This window comes from Danio rerio, chromosome 4, assembly GCF_049306965.1.
Source record: "Danio rerio strain Tuebingen ecotype United States chromosome 4, GRCz12tu, whole genome shotgun sequence".
NCBI lineage: Eukaryota > Metazoa > Chordata > Actinopteri > Cypriniformes > Danionidae > Danio > Danio rerio.
In genome coordinates, this window is record NC_133179.1 from 21,499,786 (window position 1) to 21,524,953 (window position 25,168).

At 36.0% G+C, this 25,168-nt stretch overlaps 1 protein-coding gene across 51 annotated transcripts in view; it reads left to right on the forward strand.

Moving 5' to 3' along the window:
- Positions 1-25,168, forward strand: part of nav3 (neuron navigator 3) — a 177,899-nt gene that overhangs the window by 92,009 nt on the left and 60,722 nt on the right. For all 51 annotated transcript variants that reach the window (XM_073946576.1, XM_073946590.1, XM_073946582.1 and 48 more), the window contains 2 exons: positions 6,232-6,344; positions 15,325-15,433. In XM_073946576.1, coding sequence (XP_073802677.1) covers positions 6,232-6,344; positions 15,325-15,433 — 222 coding nt within the window. The remainder of the gene's footprint in view (positions 1-6,231; positions 6,345-15,324; positions 15,434-25,168) is intronic.

Below are 25,168 nucleotides of genomic sequence, written 5' to 3' on the forward strand. Positions count from 1 at the left end.
TCTGTCAGATTAAAGGCTGAAAGAGAAATCTGAATGAAGTCTTTGTAGGGATTGTATACAGTTTAACCCAAAGAATGACCAGTCTGTCAGATGAAGAAGAGCCGGAGTCAGAGATTTAAATAAATAAATCAAGTTTACTAAAGATAGTTTGCAGTTTTATCAGCAGAAGCCAGCCATAACACTCCAATGAGTTCCTAGGCTGCTCTGCTTACAATCAATAACAATTATACTCTCACATAACATCATTAACTGCGTCACACATATAGGTGTTCTAACCTGATTGGTTAAAACACAGATAGACAAGGAAAATTTCCCTGTGGGGTTTGTGTGTACAATTCTGAACAATATCTTAAGCATAAACGTCAGACATCCACTAAACTGTTTAGAGCTGACTCCAGACCTGTGAAACAGATTCACAATCAAATAGAACACACACACTTAAAGTATAATCTGTTTCTTATCCAAGGCTGAGTGTACTCTCAGCCATCTTTACCAAAACTAGTTAAAAGCCGGTATAATCTATATTCAGGCAGTTTTAATATCCTTAATACACAAAGTCTATCTTGAATAAAAAGGTAGAATCACTTTAAAAAAATTACCTGTAAAAAAATCAAAAAATCACTTCAGACATTTTTGTGTATTCATTCATAGAAATAACAATAGAAACAGTTGCTTCCAGTCCTCAACCCTCAGTTCCACTCAAGGTCTCCGTGACCTCTGACCTAGTTTGTTGGCTCCTGAAAAAGTTACACAGACAGGCAAATGCCCTGAATATTCTTACATAAATCAGTGTGTTAAACTTATTCATTAGTTAAAATCATTTCAAAGTTAAATACTCATTCAAATAATTATATTTAATTAAAAAAGGAAAGGATTGGAAAGGATAATCATTGATTCATGATGAGACGGATTGGAAGGCAGAAAACCGAATCCTTCATCTTCATTGAGTGTGGCCAATGATATTAACAGTATAGATATCTTTTCATTATAGACTGTCTAGCAAGAGTTCTCTTTGACCAGATGGAATGAGAGCCGCTTTACATGCAAAGGCTCTTACACACATTATAAAGCATCATTAATTGCAGAAAAATATATGTTGATCTAGCTATCTATATATACAGTTCATCAAACCAGCTTTTAGACCCAAAAACACACACCCACTGATCATCTGTCCCTTCCTTCACCTATCCAATCGCACAATGCTTTGTAAGAAGTGTTAGCGGGTAGATGTCTCATCTCAACAGTAATAATAGCCTGAGTGGGAACTGCTGATTAGTTTGCCAGAACGCCTCGTTCGAGGGGCGTGGCCTTCCTCAATGCACACCAAGGCTGATGACATCATAAATGATGACTAATGAGGGTGAATAGGTTGAGTGGAGGAAGAGGAAGTGGGAGAAGAATAAAGAATATGTGATTGATGGGCAAAGGGCATTCATAACTAAGTCAGCTTATAAAAGAGAGTGCTAATGTTCTTATCATAGACTAAAACTGATGTTAAAAATGAACTGAAAGCAAGAGTGGAATGGTTTTGTATGTATTGTTAAATTATATTGTATATGTTCAGTAATCAGTTTAATCCCTCTCGTGAAGAAATAGCTTTCAAACCTGATGACCTCTGTCTGACATCCCTTTACAAAACAGAATCTTAGGAGCTTAACATCTCTTATAAAAATAAAAATAAAAATAAAATACTTTGTCACTCCTTTTCTGGCCCGCCACAGGTTCATTATTCTTAGGAAAATGATGCCGTTTTCTAAAAGCTGTGTTTGGCATTCTCAGTACCGTCTCATAAGGATTATAACCTAAAGTCTTTATGGAATTTTAAACTAGAGCCCTTATCACACTCCCCTCCAATACTGCAGATCTTCCTCACTCGAGAGAGAGCTTTGCTTGACACTGTAAAACCTGCAGGGCTGCGACAGCATTGCTGCCAAACGATACATTGCATTTTGAATGGGTCCATGTGTTGAGCACACTGTTTTAAGACTGTTTATAACGGCCAGTATTTTTAATGGTTTAAAAGCAGGTGAGCTAAGGACACTTTGAATTTTTACAATTAGAAATTCAGTTGAATGTCTCTTTGCAGCAATATAATGATTGTGAAAACTGCTGAGAGCAACAATAGATGAATATGGTAATATGTTGCTTTGATTCATATGTTTCATGTGTCATAGAATGGAAAAGAGACTCTTGAAAGTGTTTAAGCAAACACTAGCATAAAAAAAAACTTAGACCATCTTACCTGGGTTTTTTAGAATACAAATAAGCAGCATATAAAATTAAATGCAAAAACCGACAAAACAATGTTGATAGATATTAAATAATTTCCTTTTATAGAACCAAAACATCTTTAAATTAAACACTGTTAAACCTTTAATGTACACGTAAACATAAAAATAGGAGTTACTTTATTAAAATGAATTAAACAAGTTCATAGCAAAACAGGAACCAACTATGATATTTTCAAATCACTGCCTTTCATGGAATAGCTTGCAGTGTTTGTGTTTTTTCTTAGAAGATATGGTCGATACAAATGTCTTTGTTATCATTTGAAATGTGTAGCCGATTTATTATACCCTTTATCAAAGAGCTTAGAATGACCAGAAGGCGACACTCAATAGAACGTTCCATTGAAACAGTAGTGCCCAGCAACAGCCTCGTGATTCTGCCATTTTGGAGTGAAAGCGATCGACCGTCTATTGGATCTTATTGCTGTTTGCCTTTACTCATGCATTTGTCAACTCATTCTGTTTGTTTCAAATGGCATATATCGCGCTGCTATGGGTACTTTGGAGTGAAAATAGTCATGGCTGCCATATTATAGTGTCATTCCAAATCAAAGTGCTCAAAACTGGCAACTTCGAAATGAAAGATTTCAGCACATTTCAGTGCTGACATCTTGTGGACAAACTAAGTGGAGCAAAAATGATTCAAAACTCATACAGTATGTGAGCTGCTCATGCATCATATACACATGTCTCTATGTGTACAGTAAGCAGGCTGAAACAATAATTTCAAAGTAGTTTTACTACTTTAATTGACATTTTACTGGTTTAAAATGTCAATATCTTATTATAAAGCAGCACATTTAGGTGACATCAAAATGAGGCACTAAAATTTGTGTTCTGATTCAGTCCATATGTGTACCAAAACCATAATTATGCCAGGTGGTGGTATCCCATATGGCAAAGGTGTCTTTTTTCAGGTTGTGTTATCACTGTTCATACATTGTAAATCAAAAATGATTAATACATGAAAATATTTATATGTGACTCTTTAAATGATCTTTTTCGAATGTCCATAATACATTCTAGGACTGCCATATTATGCTTTGTTTACTGCTGCTTTAAAACCAAATAAAGCAGTGTTATTTTGCAGCCAACTGTTTAAACCTGCTGGGAGCGATGATGCCTAAAACCTTGTCTAGTGGGTAGATCACGTGGGTTTAAAACGCTTTTTTGTATTTTCTTCCATATTTATGGAGAACAGTGGGCTGACCCTCCATTCACTGCCTCTTCTTCTATCAATTTCCCTCTGCTTCAACGATGTTGCATGAAAACAGATGAAATGATGTGTCTGCAGCCCGTCAAATCAGCATGTGTGTTCTAACCTGACCTTCTGTTGAGTCTGTCTGTTTTGTTTTATGCAATTTCATCACTTAATTTGTTCATTTAGCTCACCAAGCCTTGAAGTCACCTGACATTTTAAGCCCACTACCTTTCTGCATCATTTGTGAATTTGCATTCACAGGCAGTGTTTGTGTGATAAATGTGTGTGTGTATCTATGTGTGTTTGTTGCCACAGTTAATGCAGTATGTTGGTGGAACACGTGGTGAAACTAACAGTATGACATGCCACTGAAATATTTGGCTGGTGGATTGGATGTGAGAGGGAGAAGGAGGGAATGTTTATCTGAGCGAGTGCAGGTGTCCTGGGACGCCTTTGTTGTAGATGTGGTTATAATGCATATACAGTTTAAGTTCCTCTGAGTGTGCATGCAATTTTTCTATATTTTTGGGGACCAGAAAGCCTGACTAGTTGTCAACAACAACAGTTTACTCAATATTAAGCTGTGACTGCTTTAAACTAGAATTAGAGTGTAAACAAAACATGCATAGAGTTGAAGTCAGAATTATTAGCCCCCCTTTTATTTATTTTTATTTTTTTATTAAATATTTCCAAAATTATGTTTAACAAAGCAAGAACATTTTCACAGTATGTCTTTTCTTTTGGAGAAAGTCTTATTTGTTTTATTTCGGCAACAATGAAAGCAGTTTTTAATTAAAAAAAAATTAAGTTCAATATTATTAGCCTCTTTAAGCTAACAAGCCATAGTTATACAATAACTTGCCTAATTACCCTAACTTGCCTAATTAACCTAGTTAAGCCTTTAATGTCACTTTAAGCTGTATAGAAGTGTCTTGAAAAATATCTAGTCAAATATTATGTACTGTCATCATGGCAAAGTTAAAATAAATCAGTTATTAGAAATAAATTATTAGTAAAACTAATATGTTAAGAAATTTGTTGAAATCTTCTCTCCGTTAAACAGAAATTGGTGGGAAAATGAACAGGGGGGCTAATAAATCTGACTTCAACTGTATCTACTGTATATTTCCCTGACTTTTACTTAATATTTGTATATTTTCTTCTAACATTGTTATTTTACTAAAATTACAAAACACAAAATGGTTCTGATTTTCTGAGATATTTCTACTTACAACTACCATAGCAGTCAAAACGACAGCTTCCGTTTCAGTGTCTGATACTTTTCCCCAATAACAAAAATATAACTTTCTGTTGGTAAAAATATAGCTTTATTTCAGATTTGTTTTTCAAAACAGCATATTACCTTCTTGAGAAAGTAAAAAAAGTAATGTAACAGGTGAAAGTGAGGTAACAGCTACATATATGACTTCATTAAATATGTTGACAGACATTCGATGTGATGTCTTTTATAATGGTATGCAATGGTAATTCTAGAAATAAAATAATTCTGTTAGTTCCAGTGTTAATAGTATGCATTATAAATAACATATTGCATGACATTTATTTAATCTTATATTTAAACATATAATCATTGTAGTTTATTTTTTACAATTTATCTAATAATAAACTGTCACTACTTTGAACTAGTATTATAATAGCAAATTGACATAATTGTCAAAGTCATTTTTTAAAAATGTAAATAATTTTATGATATTTATTTTTACAAAAGTATGTCACAGTGCACAATGGACAGCACAATAACCTCACAGCAAGAATGTCGCTGGTTCGAGCCCCGGCTGGGATAGTTCTCAGTTTCTAGGGTATTTCTGTGTGGAGTTTGCATGTTTTCCTCTTGTTTGCTTGGGTTTCCTCCAAGTGCTCTGGTTTCCCCCATAGTCCAAAGACATGCACTATAGGTAAATTGAATAAGCTAAATTGGCCGTAGTGTATGTGTGTAAATGCAAGAGTGTATGGGTGTTTCCCAGTGTTGGGTTGTGGCTGGAAGGGCTTCCCAGCATAAAACATATGCTGGATGATTTGGCGGTTCATGCTGCTGTGGCGACCCCTGATTATTAGGGGCTAAGCCGAAAAGAAAATGAACGAATGAATGAATATTTACAAAAAGTTTAAATATATGTTTTAAAAATACTGGTCAGCTGGTTCTAGGGTTATTATTGTTAACTAAAACTAAAGTCTAAAACTTTGCAAACTTATTTTTCTGCCAAGGATATAAAGTATAATAATTAAAAAAAAAAAAATTAATTAATTGTCTAAAGTAATAAAATGGCACAGTAAAGAAAATTACTGGCATGTACTAAAAATAAAATTTAAAGAAAATCTTATCTCATTCAAAAAATATTAAATACTGCTGTTTTGTTATTTATTTAGTTGTAGATATAGCAATTTTAACAAGAATGTGCACTGAGTTTACCGATTGATTGATTTATTGATTGATTGGTTGGTTGGTTGGTTGGTTGGTTGGTTGGTTGGTTGGTTGGTTGGTAGGTTGGTTGGTTGGTGGTTGGTGGTTGACTGACTGACTGACTGACTGACTGACTGACTGATTGACTGACTGACTGAATGAATGACTGAATGATTAATTGATTGATTGATACAAATGTGGCAAATTGGGTTGATGCTAAATAATTTTTAATATACATCCAAGAGGAAAAAATTGAATAAAATTCACTCAAGTCTTCTCTCTTAATTCGTATGTTTTTGTTTTGTTTTTTGTTCACCCAGGACGTATTCAGAGAACGACTGCACGACCGTGGTCCCTCCTGAACCTTGTCTCAGTCCCACAAAAGAACTGGTCTACGGCAAGACCGCCAAACAGTGCCTGGAGGAGATCTCAGGTACAGTAAGATGAGCACTGGCACATGTGCACACACACTTTACACACAAACACACACTCACACACACAGTCTGAGACACAGGCACAGATTCTCTCTGCAGGCCTCGAGCTCCATGTTGCTTTCACAGCAAGAAAAGGTCAGATATGACAGGTGGACAAAGGCCGACCTTGTTTGGGAGGCCAGGCTGCAGAATGTGTTGTTTATCTGAGATTGTGTGTGTGTATTTCTCCATATATGTGTGGGCTTGTGATGTGACAGCTGATAGCTTAAGGCTCAGGCTCTCTCACACACATCGGTTGGTGAGCAACGGTGAGAAATTAATGCAAATTGTGTCCAAATGCTGCATTTACCTGCGCTGCAGATGTGGAAATGGTAGTGCACTCTGACATGCATTTATAGTAATTCACTTTCAGTGTGCATATTTTTCTGCAGAGCCAATGTTGTTATCCCTATGCAAACACTTTAAGTTTATTGCATTAATTCTGTTTGTTATGAGACTTAATCAATTTTGTGATCACATTTTGTTCATGATTAACAATTGAAAAATGCTCAAAGAAAAGTTGGCTGTAAAATCTTTCCTCAAACCAGCTCAGTTTTCTTAAATGAGATATAAATTAGTGTTTCCGCTTGTATAGAAATGTCTGGAATCTTTAATTAGTGTGAATCCACTGCAGACACACACACAGACACACAAAAACGGTCTGTATTTGCAAATTAACAAGGATGTTGGTCATTTTGAAAGTGAGGACTTTATTGTTTGCAAATGGGCATTTACTGCATGGTTTTCACTGCATTGGGAGAGATTTGGGAGTAATTGTTGTTGATGAGATTCGAGGAAATCATAAAATTGCTATTGCATCCTGTGTTGGTAAAAACAAATGAAGGATATAAATACACATTCTGAATGGGGTTGTATCCAGCAGTTTTAGATTAAAGGGTTTTAGGCGTCAGCAGAATGTGTCTGTAAACCTTCAGCTTTAATATCCCACAAACCATTTATGAAATCAGATTATTATTGTAAATGTTTTTTTAAATGGAAGCCAAAAATATGTTGTTTTTGTATATGTCTCTTTAAATGCAAATTAGATGCTTCTCCCTACCACCTTTCCTAAGCTAATAGGGCAGATTATCTTGCCATTTATTAGAAAAGCTATTTTGAAACACTATGATTTATGGTGGTTATTAAAAAGTTGTTTTGTTTGACTAATAGGCATCTTTTAAGGAAACTGACAGATTAAACAGTTTAGATACAAGCTACCACTATTTTGCAGATTAATATGAATATAATATTAGAAATGAGTTTTACAAATTACAAATATGAATCGTTTAATATATTCAGTAGTTTCGCCTACAGTACTGCAATAAGATTAAATAGCCAAAAGTAAACCGTATCTTATATTTTTATATTTTTCCATCTCTTTCAAATTCTAAAATCATGATTTAAACCATGTTATGCTCTGTGCTAGCTGCCTACAGAAAAAAAATAAAATCTGAGATAAATAATACTAATTTTGGACAGAATTTAGAAATTTATGAAAGACAAGAATATGAAAGAGACTATCTGACAAAAAAAAATCTTTTCTCTTGGGTAGCATGTTTGCAGGATTTGTCTACATCTGGTCATGTTTGAAATCCTGTGGTTTGACCAGTGATGCAGTTAGGGAAACCCTCACATAGACTACTTATAGATGTTAACCTCAAGAACTCACTTCCTGTTGAGGTGCATTGTGGGTTACGCCCAGTTGTAAAATTTGTTCCACTACTTCGCAAGACTAAGAACTGAATCTTTGCATGCACCTGTTGTGTTTTACACATCTAGATGGATGGCTGGTTGGATTTTGATGCAGATTAATCAATGGAGAAGTTTCTTATCCAAACACACACACACAATGCTGAACCCTTGATAAACCCTATAAGCTCAGTGCTGTTATTTAATCAAATATCTGGTCAGGAGACCATAGACAGATTTATTATATAAAGAAAGGTGTTTATACTACATGAACTGCATATTTTATATAGGCTATTGGAGAATGTAGTCTGTAAATTTTGAAAACAACCTAGAATTCATTATTTTCTCGTAGATTATTTGTGTGCTTCAGCATTTCCAAATGCGTCATTTTAACACCCCTCACCAGTGTGAAGAGATTCTGATAAGAAATCACAGTGTTACAAGCCAGTTTAGTCTTGCGCTATTCCCACAGCAAACACACACACACATATACACAACTACCTGCTTTGCTGTGAAGGTGTGTTCTGACTCGGTAGCTAACAGCAACAGCCATCATAGCTGCAAAGTGAATCAGAGAGAAGAAAAAGAGAGATGGATGAAGAGAAGGAAGCAGCTTACAACATGTTAAAAGAAGCAGGCGGACCCTGAGCTTGCATCTCGGAGCGCGCACACACACACACTCAGTCTCTGCCGCTGTCCCTTGGAGCGAACCACATGCGCTCACTCCAGCCGGTAATTAATAGACAGAGTGTGTGAAGAGTCTTCGGTTGCTGGGAGAGAATCAGGAAGAGGGGGGAAATGCCGTGAAGGACGTGTATCACAATTTGAGCAAAATCTGGTGCAGATCTGTTCCCGCAAGCCTCCGTGCTGCATTGAAGGATACAACTGATAGAGGAGGAAGACAGGAGGAGTGCGCTGTCAGTGTATGCACCTGGATGCTGGTTATTGGCTGCAGCGAGAGAGTGTGTGTGTGGGCAGGATGGTATTTGAAGCTCCCTGGTGCAAGGGGCAGCTTTGCGACTGAGCGTCTGTGCCAGCAGCCACCTGAGGCTCTCAGATCATGTGAGGAGGAACAAACTTAAGGAAAAGGAATAAAAAGTGCACTGGATTCTAAAGAACGTGTGAAATTATGAAGCGAGGAGCCGAGTTTTCTGTGTTCCAAGGTGGCAGCCCGCCTCGTAAGTCTCCACAGCCACTCCCGGACAACCTAAATCTCCGCAAACAGCGATCTCTTGGAAATCTTGTACTTCTTAGTGATGGGGAGCAGAGGGTTTATGCCTTTGAGCTGGATGAACCAGCTTGCCCACCTTTGTCAGCCTCCGGGACGTCGTCTACTTCGCCCTCGCCACAACATGCCAGAGGTGGTGCACGTCGAAACCCAGACAGCAGCATCCGAGCTCGGTCACTCTCGCTGTCCCTCACCAAGATGCTTTCTCAATCCGAACACTCCCTTATACCTGTTCCCTGGGGTCGTAAGTCCAGCAGAATGGCATCTGCTCATCAGCACCACCGGCCGGAGTTGGTAGAGAACGTGGGCAACAGTGCTGATAAGGAACCCCAGGCTGGTCCAGCAGGCACTGGAGGAGACTGGGAGCTTGAGAGTGCCAGAGATGAGCAAGCACAGCTGGATAAAGAGGTTATACTCACTATGCTTGGTGACTTGGAGCAGGTTTTGAACCCCAAAACACGCCGTAAGTGCCATGCCGCATAGCCACACATGGTCTCTCAATCTCATCGGTAACATACTGTAGCAGTGTTTTATTGTGACTTGCTAGAGCATTGCTGTGCTAATGGTCTTTTTCACCCCTGAACTATGGATTGCGCATGTGTATAACTGCATCAGAAAGTGTTCTATGAGATGTCTGGGTGAATTATGGATGACGGATCATGCTATAGAAGAGCATTTAGCAGCTAGATTCACCTCCTGGCTATGGAAGTGTTGTCATGCTGTCTGCCGCTTTGATCAATAGTTCTATTTACCATCCTGTCTGTGTGATCCATGCTTTTATTCCTCTCCCATCTAGTGTTAACCGTCAACCACAGGGCTGTTTGTTTGCAAGCCCACCACTATCATCTTATTTAGGTAATTCAGTTCCCTGTAGTTCAGTATGATAACATTCTTTCACACAGCATTTGAGTTAATGGAGGGAATGTTTGGAGGGGCTGTTTCTTTTCTTTCACTGTTACTGCTGCTAAAATATAAAGGGATTGTTCACCTAAAAATTTTCTGGGTAAAATTATTTACTTGCCTTCATGTCATTCTAAACTTATGTGAATGTATTTCTTCTGTTAAACACAAGGATTGTGTTTACAAAATTCTTTGTTTTTTTTGGCCAAAATGAAAGTTTGCAGTTTGGATGTTGTTTAGTCTGCAGCATTCTTTGAACTATCGTTGTGAAATATAAAAGTTCGAAATGACATGAAAGTCAGTAAGTGATTTTTGGGGCGAACTGTCACTATATAATCTTAAGTATTACACTTAACACAGATTCTTTTAAAACGTCAGCCTAGATTTTTATGAAATCACAAAAACATTTAAGTATACATTTCACAGATAAAGAGCAGTATAATGCCAACAACTTTTCACACCATGATATTTAAAGCAACTAATTATTAACAAATAAGCATTATTTTGTTATTTTATTCTTCCGCAATAGCAAATAAATACCACACACAGCAGTGTCTGTAATCAAATTAGTTTGCTCACCTATCTATGGACAACTTTTCTGATGATGTCAGTTTGCTCTCTCTTTGTACTGTGTTGTTTTTGTGATGTAGAGCGATCGGGTTAAAGTTAATTAAAGCACAGGTTCACACAAGAAATAAAACAATGTAAAATCAAGCTAAAACAGTGTGGTCACTGCACTATTCTCTTATATTTGCTTTTGATTTTGGTTCTGGTTTAGAGGTTCACTGGGTAATGCTTATGACAAGCAACAACTTCTCTTGGATGAGAAGCACATGTATCTAAAAAAACATCAAAACATAATGCTGTGTTTACACTAGACGCGTAACGTGCGAATAAATCATGCTAAATCATCATAAATCATTGCTTCATTCACAAGTCAAATTTATCTCACAATAGACGTGGATTTACATCATGGGCAGGGCTTCTGTCTGCCCGGTGACTCTAGCTTCATTGCTAAATGGATCATATGGATTTCATTGAGAGAATAGCTGCATTTATGTGATTTAGGAAGGCATAAAATAGTGTATATATTTGTTTGGTGCCATGTCTACAAGATCCTTTCAGAGGTGCACCCAGCTCTGTGAGTTTATAAACTTCTTCAGAAACTAGGTTTTCAGCAGTGCTGTGCATTTGATCAAACAGATAAGAATAAGAAGGCGGCATAGTGGCTCAGTGTTTAGCACTGTCGCCTCACAGCAAGAAACTGGTTCGAGTCCTGGCTAGACCTGTTGGCACTTTTATGTGAAGTGTGTATATGTTGGTGTTGGCGTGGGTTTCCTCCGGGTGCTCCAGTTTCACCCACAGTCCATACGCTGTAGGCCAGGCCATAGTGTATGATTCTGTGTGTGAATAAGTCTGTATTGGTGTTTCCCAGTACTGGGCTTTGGCTGAAAGGGCATCACCTTCATAAACAATTCTGTTTGCTGGAATACTTGGTGGTTTATTCCGCAGATATAGAGACTAAGCCAAAAAAAATATTTAATGAAAGAAGATAAGAATTTCATTTAATTTATTTAAAAAATATATATGTATAAAAAATTTATATATATATATATATATATATATATATATATATATATATATATATATATATATATATATATATATATATATATATATATATGTATTGTAAAAACAATGTTTTTGTAAGATAATAAGAGACAAGGAGTGCTTTCTAGTCTTGTGTCAACATGACTGAAAAATATGTGAGAAAAGAAGAGCTGAATATCCATGAATTGTTCCCTCACAGACATAAGACAGGGCTGCATAAATGTCTACTTTTAAATAAGGCTACTCTGTGTGAAAACAACAGATAAATGACCATTTTTCACATTTATAATTAAATATGACTTTACTACTACATCTATAACACAATATATAAATGACAAACCTCTCTGCTATGAGGGTGCGGAAATCTGCTGTGTCACACATTTGCATTTGCCTTGAAATGAGTGATACGCACAACACAGCTCTGAATTATGCAAAACACAAACCGCACTATGCAGTCACAGATCCCAGTTTGAAGCTTGCAGACTCTAGCTTTCAGTCTGGCACAATGAGGTTAAATCACTACAAACCCTCAACTACCATCTGATCAGACAGAGCCAGCGGTGTGTCCTCACACCCTCCATCGCTACTGACAGGCTCAAGTGGTGCTTACAGAAATGTGTCTGTCCACCTGGAGGGCAGCAAGTGCAGTTATACCACCCAGAGCCCTCTTAATCATCAAATTTCCATTCAGAAGCTCTTATAATTTTTTTTGTTCATTTCCAGCATTAACATGCACTTCAAATAACCATGCACCTGCTGCATGTGTGTGTGGGTTTTAAATTGTCCTGTAGCTCTGTTTGTGGGCTAGTGCTGGCAGGGAGAGTGAAATTACTTTATTTGCCCTACACAGTTCGGCTGAATGGTCCATTACAGACCCATAAAACAAATCTTGTGGGTAACAGAGAGGTCTATATGACTCTAAATGAGTTTGTTTGTGCTGAGGTCATGCTTCAGGTTGGTCAGCTAGTTAAATTAGTGATAGTAAGTGTTTAATTTTTGTTTGATTATAGTCTTAGCTTTAATAATTTATGTTTATATGCTGAAATGAAATACCTTTAATGAAGATATTTGGTAGGAGATATGATAAATATATGATGATGAATGTGTCTCTCGTGGGTGTTTTCACACTTGGCAGGTTTGGCAGGATTAAATGAACTCTGGTGTGATTGCTATGTTAGTACAGTTAATTTGAGTAAGTGTGAATGTTGTCAACCAATCCTTGGTGTGCATGATGGCAGAGACTATTGGAAAAGTGGGTCTCGGTTTACATCAAAATAAAATTTGATCAACACTAAATGGACCAAAAATATTTAAATGAACCGAAACAACATGTCACAAGATGTGACCATAATAGGACAGAATGCTCAAGTAGTTTGAGAATGCAAACACGTCCTGTTTGTCCTTTATTGTATTTTTAGGTTCGGTCCAAAAAATATATAGTGGTCTTAATTTATCACTTTTATTTTTGGTTTAGGCATGAGCTCCAAACAACAAGTATGACAGTATGTTGTATTATTAGTATTACTATTAATATTTTAGTTGTATTTATATTGTTATGTTAAAGAACATGTTAGCAAATATTAACAAATATTACCAAATATTAAGAAGAGTCCACAGATACTCATATGCCTTCTAGGCGACATGTAATTGCCAAGTCAATTCATAAACAACAAAATATCAAAACAAATTAGTACCTTTAAAAAAAAATGTTTTAATATTTAAACATGGGAAACAGATGTCTTACAATAAAAACAATGGGTTTTTATTGTCGAAAAACTAAATAAATGGCAAAAAAAAATCATATTTTTTAATGTATAATGCAACCAATGGCAAAAAAAGCTTAATTACAATTAGCTTAATTAATCTCTCTCCCTCTACAGTTTTTAAATTATAGAAATATTTTGTTTGCACTATGTATAACAAATCTGTACAATATGGAAGGCTGGATCCACAAGAATTTTACCAGTTGTTTCTGGTGGCCCTTTATTCATCTTTTCATATCACTTTCAGAGTGCAATTTGTCATTACACACTCACAAATGCTTTCGCACTTCATCAGTCTTCAAGCCTCTCAGACAGATGTTCCACTCAGGCTGCTGGAGTCATGTTTAAATGATTGCTGCTCACTGTAAAAAACAACTTTACTTTTTACACACTACACTGTTGAGTATGTAGTGCAAAGTATGTATAAATAATCATTTGAGAAACAGGTAATAAGTGTCTTTAAGTGTGTATCCAGCTTTCCAAACAACAGCATAGGAATACAAACACACAATATGAACTGGTGTTTACATAGACGGGAGAAAAGGTTTGACCCAGAGGTGTTTGACAAGTGAGAATTTCTGTTGAAAATAGTTTTGTGTAAATGTGATTTGTTTTGAATGTTGGTCACTTGGGAAATATTGAAGTGCGTGTACAGATATGTTAAATTGGACAGATTTTGATTTGATCATATAAAATGCTTAGACAAAGTAAGACTACTCTACAGCAACATCAACCACATAAAAAAACATACTTAAAGAGATAATACACCCATGAATGAAAGTTATCTGTTATCCATTACTTACCCTTAACTTATTCCAAACCTTTCTTCCGTTGAGCACAAGAATTAAAAAGAGAAAAACTTGTAAACAATTACTTCCATTTTATGATTGTTTTCCTATAATGGTAGTAATTGGTTGCAGTTTTTTCAGGTTTCTTCAAAATATCTTATTTTGTGTTCAACAAAAGAAATAAACTTAGAAAGATTTGGAATCACTTCGGGGTAAGTAAATTCTGAGCATTTCTTTATTAATTTACTATGAAGCTTTAAAGTGTTTAACATCATAGTGTGTTATTTGGATGTAATATTTCATATTCAGATATGATTGGATGCAGTATCTGGGTCTCTAATTGGATGTGGAAACCTGTGTATGTGAAAGTGGGTGCATTTAAATGACAAGAAAGTACAGAAAACAGAAACGTTTTTGTGTGTTTTTGAATTATGTTACCTATTGAAGACGTTTAAACAAATAAGACAAGTAAATAATGCAATGACTCACAATACACAAAACACACTTAGTTGTCACTTAACAAATCAATGAACAAATATTATGAATTTTCTTTATTTATTTATTTATTAATTAATTTATTATTTTATTTTTTTTGCTTCTGTAAAAAAATGAGGATGAAAATATGTGCAGTAAAAGGCCAAATGTTTCATGCTTCAGCCAAACTTTGAGCCTAGCTTAGAGGTTAAAAAGAGGTGTCATAGCTTACGGATTACTTCGTGCTCCGCGAAAAAGTGATGACCGTGAAATCTGTCCCTTTATCCCGTCAGCTGCACAGCAAGCTGTAACTTCAGCATCTGAGTTGACATGCGTGAGCAGACAGCCTCCTCCCGCTAACCGCTGGCCACAGCATGTTTGACTGCTTTATATGCCGAGTCTGCTCTGCCGTACAGAGTATTTACAAGCAAGTGACTTGGTGCCAGTAACAGGGACAATAACCAATGTTTTATTATTTTTCCAACAGGAGAAGATCCAGAAACTAGACGGATGCGTACAGTGAAGAACATTGCTGATCTGAGACAGAATCTGGAAGAAACCATGTCCAGTTTACGGGGGACGCAGATTACCCACAGGTTAGTGTTAAAATCGTCAAAATGCCCAGAGAAGATTAGCTTATGGAATAACAAAATTTAGACAGTGAAACTGGTGGACCATCATGCTCTTAAAGTAACATTACTTTTTAGGGAAATAGGCCCATTTTACAACTCCCCTAGAGTTAGACAGTTGAGTTTTACCAAATTTTTAATTCATTCAGCTGATCTCAGGATTTGACAGGAGCATTTTAGCTTAGCTTAGCATAAATCATTGAATCAGAATAGACCATTAGCATCTTCCTCAAAAAATGTAAAAAAAAAAAAAACATTTCTAAAATAAATAAAAAATAAATAAATAGTTGCTATTTTCTAGGCTAATGTGGTCTAATCTGGATTTAATAAGTGATGCTAAGTTCAATAGTATCTGAATACAGACTTGGATTTGCAAGCTGAGACTTCCGATCTCAGACAAAATGCACTCAATGGAGATAGTGACGTCACTGTGAGGGTTAGGGTTAGGGGTGTGGTTAGGTGTGCACATTAAAAGCATTGAATGCTGCTCAGCTTGTAACTGCATCAAATCATCATCCCGACCCCTCTCGCTAAGTTAAGCTAAAAGTGCTACCACCAGACCTGGAGATCAGCTGAATGGATTCAGAAATTATAAAACTGTTTAACTCCAGGTGATTTGTGAAAATGAGCCAAAAAATAAATAAATAAATTGTAGTGTTCCTTTAAGCTTTTCGTACACAATGCATTCTGGGATTGCTTTATCAGTTATATAATATATGTATATTTAGAAAGACATAAAAAATAAAGTTCACTAGTTCCAAACAGTGACAGCTGCACTTTGGGAAAATTGGATCTCTTTTGCCAATTTAATTTCTTTAAGGACAAAGCTTGGTTTGGCAATCACAAACAATACAGTCCCTCATTGTGCCAACATCCTAGCTAACAAAGGCTCTCACCAATCTCATTCTGAAATGAAAAATGCTCTGTACTTTTGTTGAGTTAATAATTTATTAAAACTATCTAGCCTGCAACACCCAAATTCCCAAACAGCCAATTACTGAAGAAAATACATAAGCGTAACTGCATTTGTCCGGCCCTGGTCTGGCCTATTTCAGCACCTCGCTCTTTATCTCACTCACAATGTGAACGTAATTTCACAGGAAAGTGGTTCAGAGGCAGCGCTCTGACATGACAGATGGTGTTGGCCCTCTCTTTCTCTTTCCCTCATGGGGAGCATCTTCTTTGGAAATCAATGCTTGGCCTTTTTTTTAAACAGCACATTGTTTCTCAAAGGAGCCAAAAAGGTGTTAGACACTTCCTTGCACTCCCTCGCCGTAAAGCTAACCGGTAAAGAGCCCATGAATCAAAAAACTCAACCCTTCTTTGTATGGAGTTCATCATGGTCAGATATATATATATATTGTTGACACAAGGCTGTCAGACTGTGCACGCAATAAATGAAGAAGAGAAAAAACTATCCGTCATTGTGACGTAAACAGAGTAATTCAGTAGAATGCATTTTCTGATATATGTGAGGCTTGCACAGATGGAAAGAAGATAGAAATCCAGCCAGGATGCCTTTAATTGTAAGGAAGAGCTCCATTTTTCATCCTTGTGACCACATTAACGGGAAGTTAACCTGTAGTTTCCTGAGACGTTGACCCACTGTGTGGATTCCTTCATCCATACATTCAACACACAGCTTTTGAATGAACTTCCATTCACGTTTAGACGTGCCATATGAATGATAAATGTTCTGAAAGAGTATATTAAATTTGGTCTTTCAGAATCTTCTGTAAAAAATACTGTAAAGGTATATTCACCATGTCGCTCGGGATGTCACAAACCTCTATCAATCCTATTGACTGAGCTTATGTTTTGAAGGCTATCGAAGCTTGCATATTTTATTGATTGATGTAGCATATTAAAAAAGGCATCCTGCCATGGGTTTGAGATCTTCAATGTGAAAGTCAAGGTGAAAGTGAAAATAAACACTCCTCTAGATCTGAAGTCAGGAATTGTAAAGAGATCTATTAGTTGGTTGCTTATTAATAAATTCTATACTAAAAGTTGCTATGTGTCTGTACACTATCATATACATCTAGACTAAAAATTCATTACAGTTGACTGTTTTGCTTAAACAGTTATAATTCTTTATATTTCTGATATATAATTATAATTTATATATATATAAAAATAATATATATTCTTATCTATAAAAATAAACAGAACTTTACTTTATAAGTCTTATTACACACACGTTTGTCTACAGTTTTCTATTTTGAAAACCAAATTATAAAATGTTCCAAACCTTTTTAAAAAAACCATAATTTTTCACATGTTTACCTGAAGCTATTAACATCACCTATCATCCAGTAATACTTCCTGTCTGAAAGGCATAATAAATAAACTCTCAGTCATTCCTACTGCTAGTGTCTGTAATAGTGTTCCCATTTCATCTGGCTATTTCATTGAAGGAACAGCAGAGAAGGAAGGCAGATTTGGAAAAATGCCTTTCCCAGTAGCAGTAGCATGTTGCTAAGAGACCAGGGCTGTCGAGAAGAGCCGACATCAGGAATATATAGCGGATCTGTCAGCTGTCATGAAGAGTGGCATCAGAGAGGCAGATAAACTCTGGTGACTGAGCCACAGGCCCATTCTGGAGATCAATACATTATACTGAGCAACCTACCCAAATCTGTCTAGCTCCTCCTATATGATTTATGCTCTTAGAGAGCCATAAACCACAGCTCATACATGTCCTAATGACTGAGACTTTACTCTGGGTTATTTATGTAATGCTTTTGAGAGTAGTACATAATACAACTTTGGGAATGATGACATTACTTGGTTATGGAACTACTTTTAGGTGACCCAAGGGCAATGCATACAAATAATTTAACTCTTTTCAAACTTATCCTTTTTCTTCTTCTGGTGGTGGTGAGGAGAGACCCCGTTACACTATTGTAAAAGTGCTTTGGGTGTATGGACATACACAATTAATGCACTATATAAATGAAAATTACATTACATTTACAGTGCATTCTGAAAGTATTCATAGCGCTTCACAAGTTTTTAATGGTACAGCCTTATTCCAAAATGGATTAAATTCATTTATTTCCTCAAAATTCTACACACAATACCCCATAATAACAATTTGAAAAAATATATATTTTTTAATTGTTGCAAATTTATTAAAAATTAAAAATCTGAAAAATAACATGTACATACGTATTCAACCTTTGCCGTGAAGCTCTAAATTGAGCTCAGGTACATTCTGTTTCTACTGATCATTCATGAGATGTTTTAACAGCTTATTTTAATTAAGTTAATTGGACATTATTCGAAAAGGCATATAAATGTTTATATAAGTTCCCAGGGTTAACAGGGCATGTCAAAGCACAAACCAAGCATGAAGACAAAGGAACTGTCTATAGACCTCCGAGACAAAATTGTCTCGAGGCAAGGCTGGGAAGGTTACAGAAAAATGTTTGCTGCTCCGTAAGTTCCAGCCAGCACAGTGCCTCCATCATCTATAAATGGAAGATGTTTGGAACCACCAGGACTCTTCCTAGAGCTGGCCGACCATGTAAGCTGAGTGAGATCCTAGTCAGGGAGGTTATCAATAACCCGAGGGTCACTCTGTCTGAGCTTCAACAATCTTCTAAGGAGAGAGGAGAACCTAACAGAAGGACAACTATCTGTGCAGCAATCCACCAATCACGTCAGTATGGTAGAGTGGCCAAACGGAAGCTACTCCCCACCTGGAATTTGCCAAAATGCATCTGAAGGACTCTGACCATAAGAAACAAAACTTTCTGGTCTGATGAGACTAATATTGAACTCTTTGGAGTGAATGCCAGGCATTATGTTTGGAGAAAACCAGGCACCGGTCATCACCAAGCTAATACCATGCTGTGGGGATGTTTCTCAGCAGCAAGAACTGGAAGACTAGTCAGGATGGAGGGAAAGATGAATGCAGCAATGAACAGAGAAATCGTGAATGAAATCCTGCTTCAGAGTGCTGTTGATTGACTGGCTTGACGGTTCGACTTCCAGCAGAACGATGACCCAAAGCACACCGCCAAAATATAATGGAGTGGCTTCACAACAACTCAGTGAATATCCTTGAATGACCCAGACAGAGCCCAGATCTAAATCCTATTAAACATCTCTAAAGAGATCTAAAAATAGCTGTACATCGTCGCTTCCCATCCAACCTGAAAGAGCTTGAAAGGCAATGCAAAGAGGAATGGGCAAAAATTCCCAAAGACAGGTGTGCCAAGCTTGTGGCATCATATTCAAAAATACTTGAGAATGTAATTGTGCCAAAGGTGCATCAACAAAGGTTCCTTCCTTCCAACAAAGATTTTAGGTTTTTTATTTTTAATAAATTTGCAACAATTTCAAAAAATCTTTTTTTACATTGTCATTATGGGGTCTTGTGAGTAGAATTTTGAGAAAAAAACTAAATTTAATCCATTTTGGAATAAGTCTGTAACATAAAAAAAATGTGGAAAAATGAAGCATTATGACAACTTTTCGGATACACTGTACATTACATTCATGCCATTTACATGAAGAGATAAAATTTTTGATGCTTGGCAGGGGTTTGCCATTATGCATCTGCTGGCAGAGTACAGACTCCGTGCAATCGGAAACAAACTGAAACAAGCAACAGAATCATCACTTATGCACATGAAATCTAATGTAATGTTCAAATATTTAACATCATTAAAACACTAATTCTTAATGTTACTGAATGAAATGTCGAATCCCTGCTGTTGCAAGCTGGACTTGATGCAGTTTCACTCATCTTTTTTGTTTTTGATCTGATTGAATGAATCACAAAATTGTGATTTTGTTATTGATTATTTTTAATGTATTTATTATTTGTATTTATAATTTTTATCAAAATGTTATAAATATAATAAATATTTAAGTTATTGTCTTATATTATTAGTTATTATACATAAAAAAAATTACTGTAAATGGTTGCTTAAGAAGCATAATGTATATTAGCAATATCATTAGTATATTAACAATGATACAAAAATGACTTGCTTCAGTCTTGTTTATTTCTGCTTTAGTGACAGAGCTCTGACTGTGAATGGTCACTCTATAATTTCTAATGACTAAATTAATGTTTGCAAATTTAGTCATGCCCCTGTACCACCATAATTAGTATTTTTACTCCAAAACTTTAAATACACCTGCCTTTTTACATAAATCCATCCAAACCCTATCTCTCTGTGCTGCTCTTCTATTTTTGCTTATCATTCTATATGCATGCTTCTCATTTTTGTTTGCCTTGGCCACATACTGGCACCATCTTTTTAAACATCCCCAACTGAATAAACCAAACTCATGTGCTCAGACTGCAAAATTCAATATAGCTGCTCAAATATATAACACGTTAGTGTATTATCTATGCAAAACAGCGGTCAGCTGTGTGTGTGACCATCACTGGCTTGCAACCCATCCTCCAGTGCTGCTGAGTCACATCTCTCTGGAGGGTTTCATAACAACAGCAAACAGAAGCAGCATTGATAGCCACACGCTGGTGAACACACTTTCAAACATACCACAGCACAACAGAATAACAATAGTCTGGAAAGCTGTTTCTGCAAATGAGACCCAAGGATTGTTCGATCAAAATCAATACATACATTTTTGACTGGTACTACTGTAGCTTGCTTTTTCACAGTGTTTGAAAGTGCATCTCTTTCGTAGGACATTGTTAACCAGCTTACATGTAAGTAGACCACTAATGAGATTCGTTCTGAATGGACTTTGATGGTGAGGATATTAATTTACTGCCGCTGTAGTCATGACAACACCGCCTTGCTGTTGATGACTTGTTTGTTAAGTGACACTCATTTTGGCCCCCTGCTGTTGTCCCTGTATGCAAATAAACTGACTGTCATATTATTGGGGATTGCTTTGTGAATATGCTTGTAGAGGTTGCTTATTGTGCCCCTGTCATGACATTTTAGACATTATCTCAATGAAGTGTAGATTTTGTAAATGTAGATGTTATAAAAATCAATGTGCAATTATGAAAAAAATACTTTAATTAATTTGACTTTATTCATTTCAGTTTTGGACAAACTAAAAAAGCTTTAAAAAAAAAAACAATACAGAAAAACACATTAGCATTACATGAACCTCACATTAGCAATAATATATTAAAGTAACATGTTAGAACACATGTGAAATGTGATTTTGGAATATTATATTATCCTCTTAAAACTGTTCCAAATGTGGCATGGAATGCAAAATCATATATCGCGTTCAAAAACATGTTAAAGCTATGTTCACATTTTACACTCTATAACAGGGTTTTTCAAAGTATAAGACAGTGGGCCTCCCTTTTGACACAACGTATCCATTGGCGCCCCCTCCTCCCACCTCATCATGCTTGGATTCAAGGTGTCACCGAAGTTTAGCCGGTCTCATGCTGTCATTAGCCAAAATATCTTGACAAACCACACATAAAGGTCGTGGTTCAACAGCTGGTCCTGTCCACGTAAATCCTACACTCAATTACTGATCATCATATCGTCGTCTTTTGGGTTTAAGCCCTGAACTTGAAGGCTTTGAATCGGGGGGTCTCAGAAACCGATCCATTGTATTAGCAGCATAGACGGTAAATTAGCAGGCATATACCTGTATTGGCGGGTTTTTCAAACAGAAGCGAATTCACAGCTATGGCCTTCTGGGTAAAAAAGGTTTTCTTATTTTTGACGTATTATTTTTTTTAGCTTTGTTTAATTAAAATGTTTAAAAATAATAAAGAATACATATAATAATTAAACTTTATAATTCTATTTTTATTATATAATATTTTTCCCGCGCCTCCCCTGACATGCTCTGGCAACCCCCAGGGGAGGCGCGCCTCACACTTTGAAAAAACTCTATAACAATATTTCACCTGTATATAACATTTAAAAATGCCATGAAACCATTTTTTTATTTATTCCATGTGTAACAAAATGTTTTGAATTTGATTTTAACCTGAGATTGCACATGTGAAGCTCACGTATTTTGCTTTTTCACATTTGCTTTTTCTTTAACACTTTACAATACAGGACACTTACTTAACATTAGTTAATACATTTGCTAACATGGTGAACAATACATTTATTGAAGTATTTGTAGTGCTGCCACAGAATTGAGTTTATGCTTGCTGCAAAATTCAATAAATGTATGAAAAGGCCATGCAGTTGCTACCCATATCAAACACACCTGAACCAATTAATTAGGACCTGAACACCACGTGATAATTACAGGCAGGTGTGTTTGATATGGGTGGCAACTGAAATCTGCAGGAAGATGGCTCTCCAGAAACAGGGTTGGCCACCCTTGTCCTAATATATCAGTGAGTAATGGACTTTTATTTAATATTCTTTATTTTAAAGTGATGAAGTGAATTTAATATTATTTCCTGTCATTTCCTGTAATAGTTTAATGTTTGTAATGAACATAAATAAATACAGTTGTTCATCATGTTACCCTAACAGTGTATTAACTAATGTTAACAAGAACAGCATAAGAAATTGTTGCTATATGATTATTACTCTGCAAATATAGCTAATTGTTTGTTCATATTAGTAAAACATTAACTAATATTACCTATGTGTCATATTGTAATGTGTTACTGTTTTTTTTTCTTGCATATGCTTAAAAGTATGGTTTGTCCAATGTATTTATTTACTTATCTCTCACATGGTTTCAAACTTTTATGAGTTTCTTTTTCTGTTGAACACAAACTAGATATTTTTTAGAATGTTGGAAACCGGTAGCCAATGACATCTATAATAAGAAAAATGCACTCAATGACATTAAACTAAAGCTCAAAGAAAATTGGAACCAGTGGTGGGTGAATAAATAATAGCAATACGTATCGCATTTCAGAGATGGTGATAAAAGAGGTGAAGTTATCATGATTTTTGTATTATTATTTTTTAATCTTCAGTGTATTTAAACCTACTGAAAAAAACTAATTGTAGAACCTTAAAATGACAGTAGAATTCCTAAACCTTTTGATATATATATATATTCATTTTTTTTTCCTTTGATCTGATGGGTTGATGAGGTTGTTTCTGGGTTAGCAAAGATGTTAATCCAGGAACATTTTAAGATTAATCTTTGACCCTGGAAATATACACCTGTAATATTACAGTCTCTCCACTAGATAGAGCTGTTGCAAGACCGTCTTCTTTCTTTAATGGGTGTGTCATTTCAGGCATCTGGATTTGAACATCTGTCCATATGCTGTTTGCTCACACATTCCTGCGTCAGCAAGCGTGCGACACCTGAACACACATCAGTTCACACATTTATATTCACTCAATCAAACACATAGATGAAGCACTTAACAAAGGTCAGGAGGGCTGGGTGGAGTCGTGCTGCCACTAACATGCTTGGTGATGGGATGCTGCTGGTTGAAGTAGATCAGACATGACACAATGAAAATCGCTTCCATTTTATGGAGAGCAGAAATCAAACACGGGCACATTGGCAATCTTTCTACTTCAGCTGGGTCCTTCACACCACACTGAACACTCACAACCTACAGACAGAAGACCTGCTGTGCTGAGACACTCTGCCTAATATAGATATAGTTGAAGACTGGATCTTATAAAGATATATGAGTCAGTTAAAAAAGCATGCTTAAAGCGTTAATTTACCCAAAAATTAAAGTTCTGATACTAATTACTCATGCTCATGTCATTCTAATCCCCAAGTATGTTCATTCATCTTCAGAACACAAATTAAGATTTAAATAAAATCTGAGAGCTCCCCCATCCTCCATTGACAGCAATGGTACAAAGACATTCAAAATCCAGAATAAGACACCAAAAACAAATACTTGAGTGGGTACTACATCTGAATTTCAATTTACTACACAGTCGTTAGAAAAGTACATTCTATATGGTGTGAATGTGAGTATATGAACAGAACTCGGACATACTGCATGCATATAGCATTTGACATTATCACGTGACCTACCCACGTCACATTCATAAATTCTCACGCATGGCATCATGGTAAAGCGTAGTGTCCATTGGATGCGCACTTCACTTGTTTTTCAAAAACAATGAATTCGGCCATACTACTGGGCTCACATGCTGTTGTTACATTCTATATAGTGTGGAAGTGTGCGATTTTAGACCCAGCCATTGTCAAAAGGTTTTTTGTTTTGTTTGCATTAAGTTTAGACTTTATTATTTTGTTTCCATTTGTATTGTTTTGTTTTTACTTTATTTTAGATTTGTTTAGTTTTTATTCTTGTGATGCCAGTTCATGCTACCAATACATTCATATTGTATTTGACTATTATTTCTATTTAGTTTCAGTTTTTCATTGCTGTATAGTTCTAGTATAAAATGTAAAAATAGACTTGTGTAAAATGTAAAAATATAAAATATAAAGTATTAATATATTATTTGTAACTATTTTTATCTCAGTGTAAATTTTTAGTAGGTTGATATTTTAAACTCTTAAGTGCTGCATTGCAGTGTTCTGACTGGTCCTCAAACTGTCTAACAAATTCACCTTGGCACAGGTGTAGGATTTTTTAAGCCTTTAAAAGTCAAGTCAGCTGTTTCAGAAGCAGCATATTGATCTAATTACCCAAATCCTTCTGCAGTCCTCAATTTCTCCCCTCTCCACATTTTCTGTAGGTGACTACTGCATTTCCAATTATGAGTTGCACTTCTGAATAAGGCTGAACTACAAAAATTGTTGTACAGTACA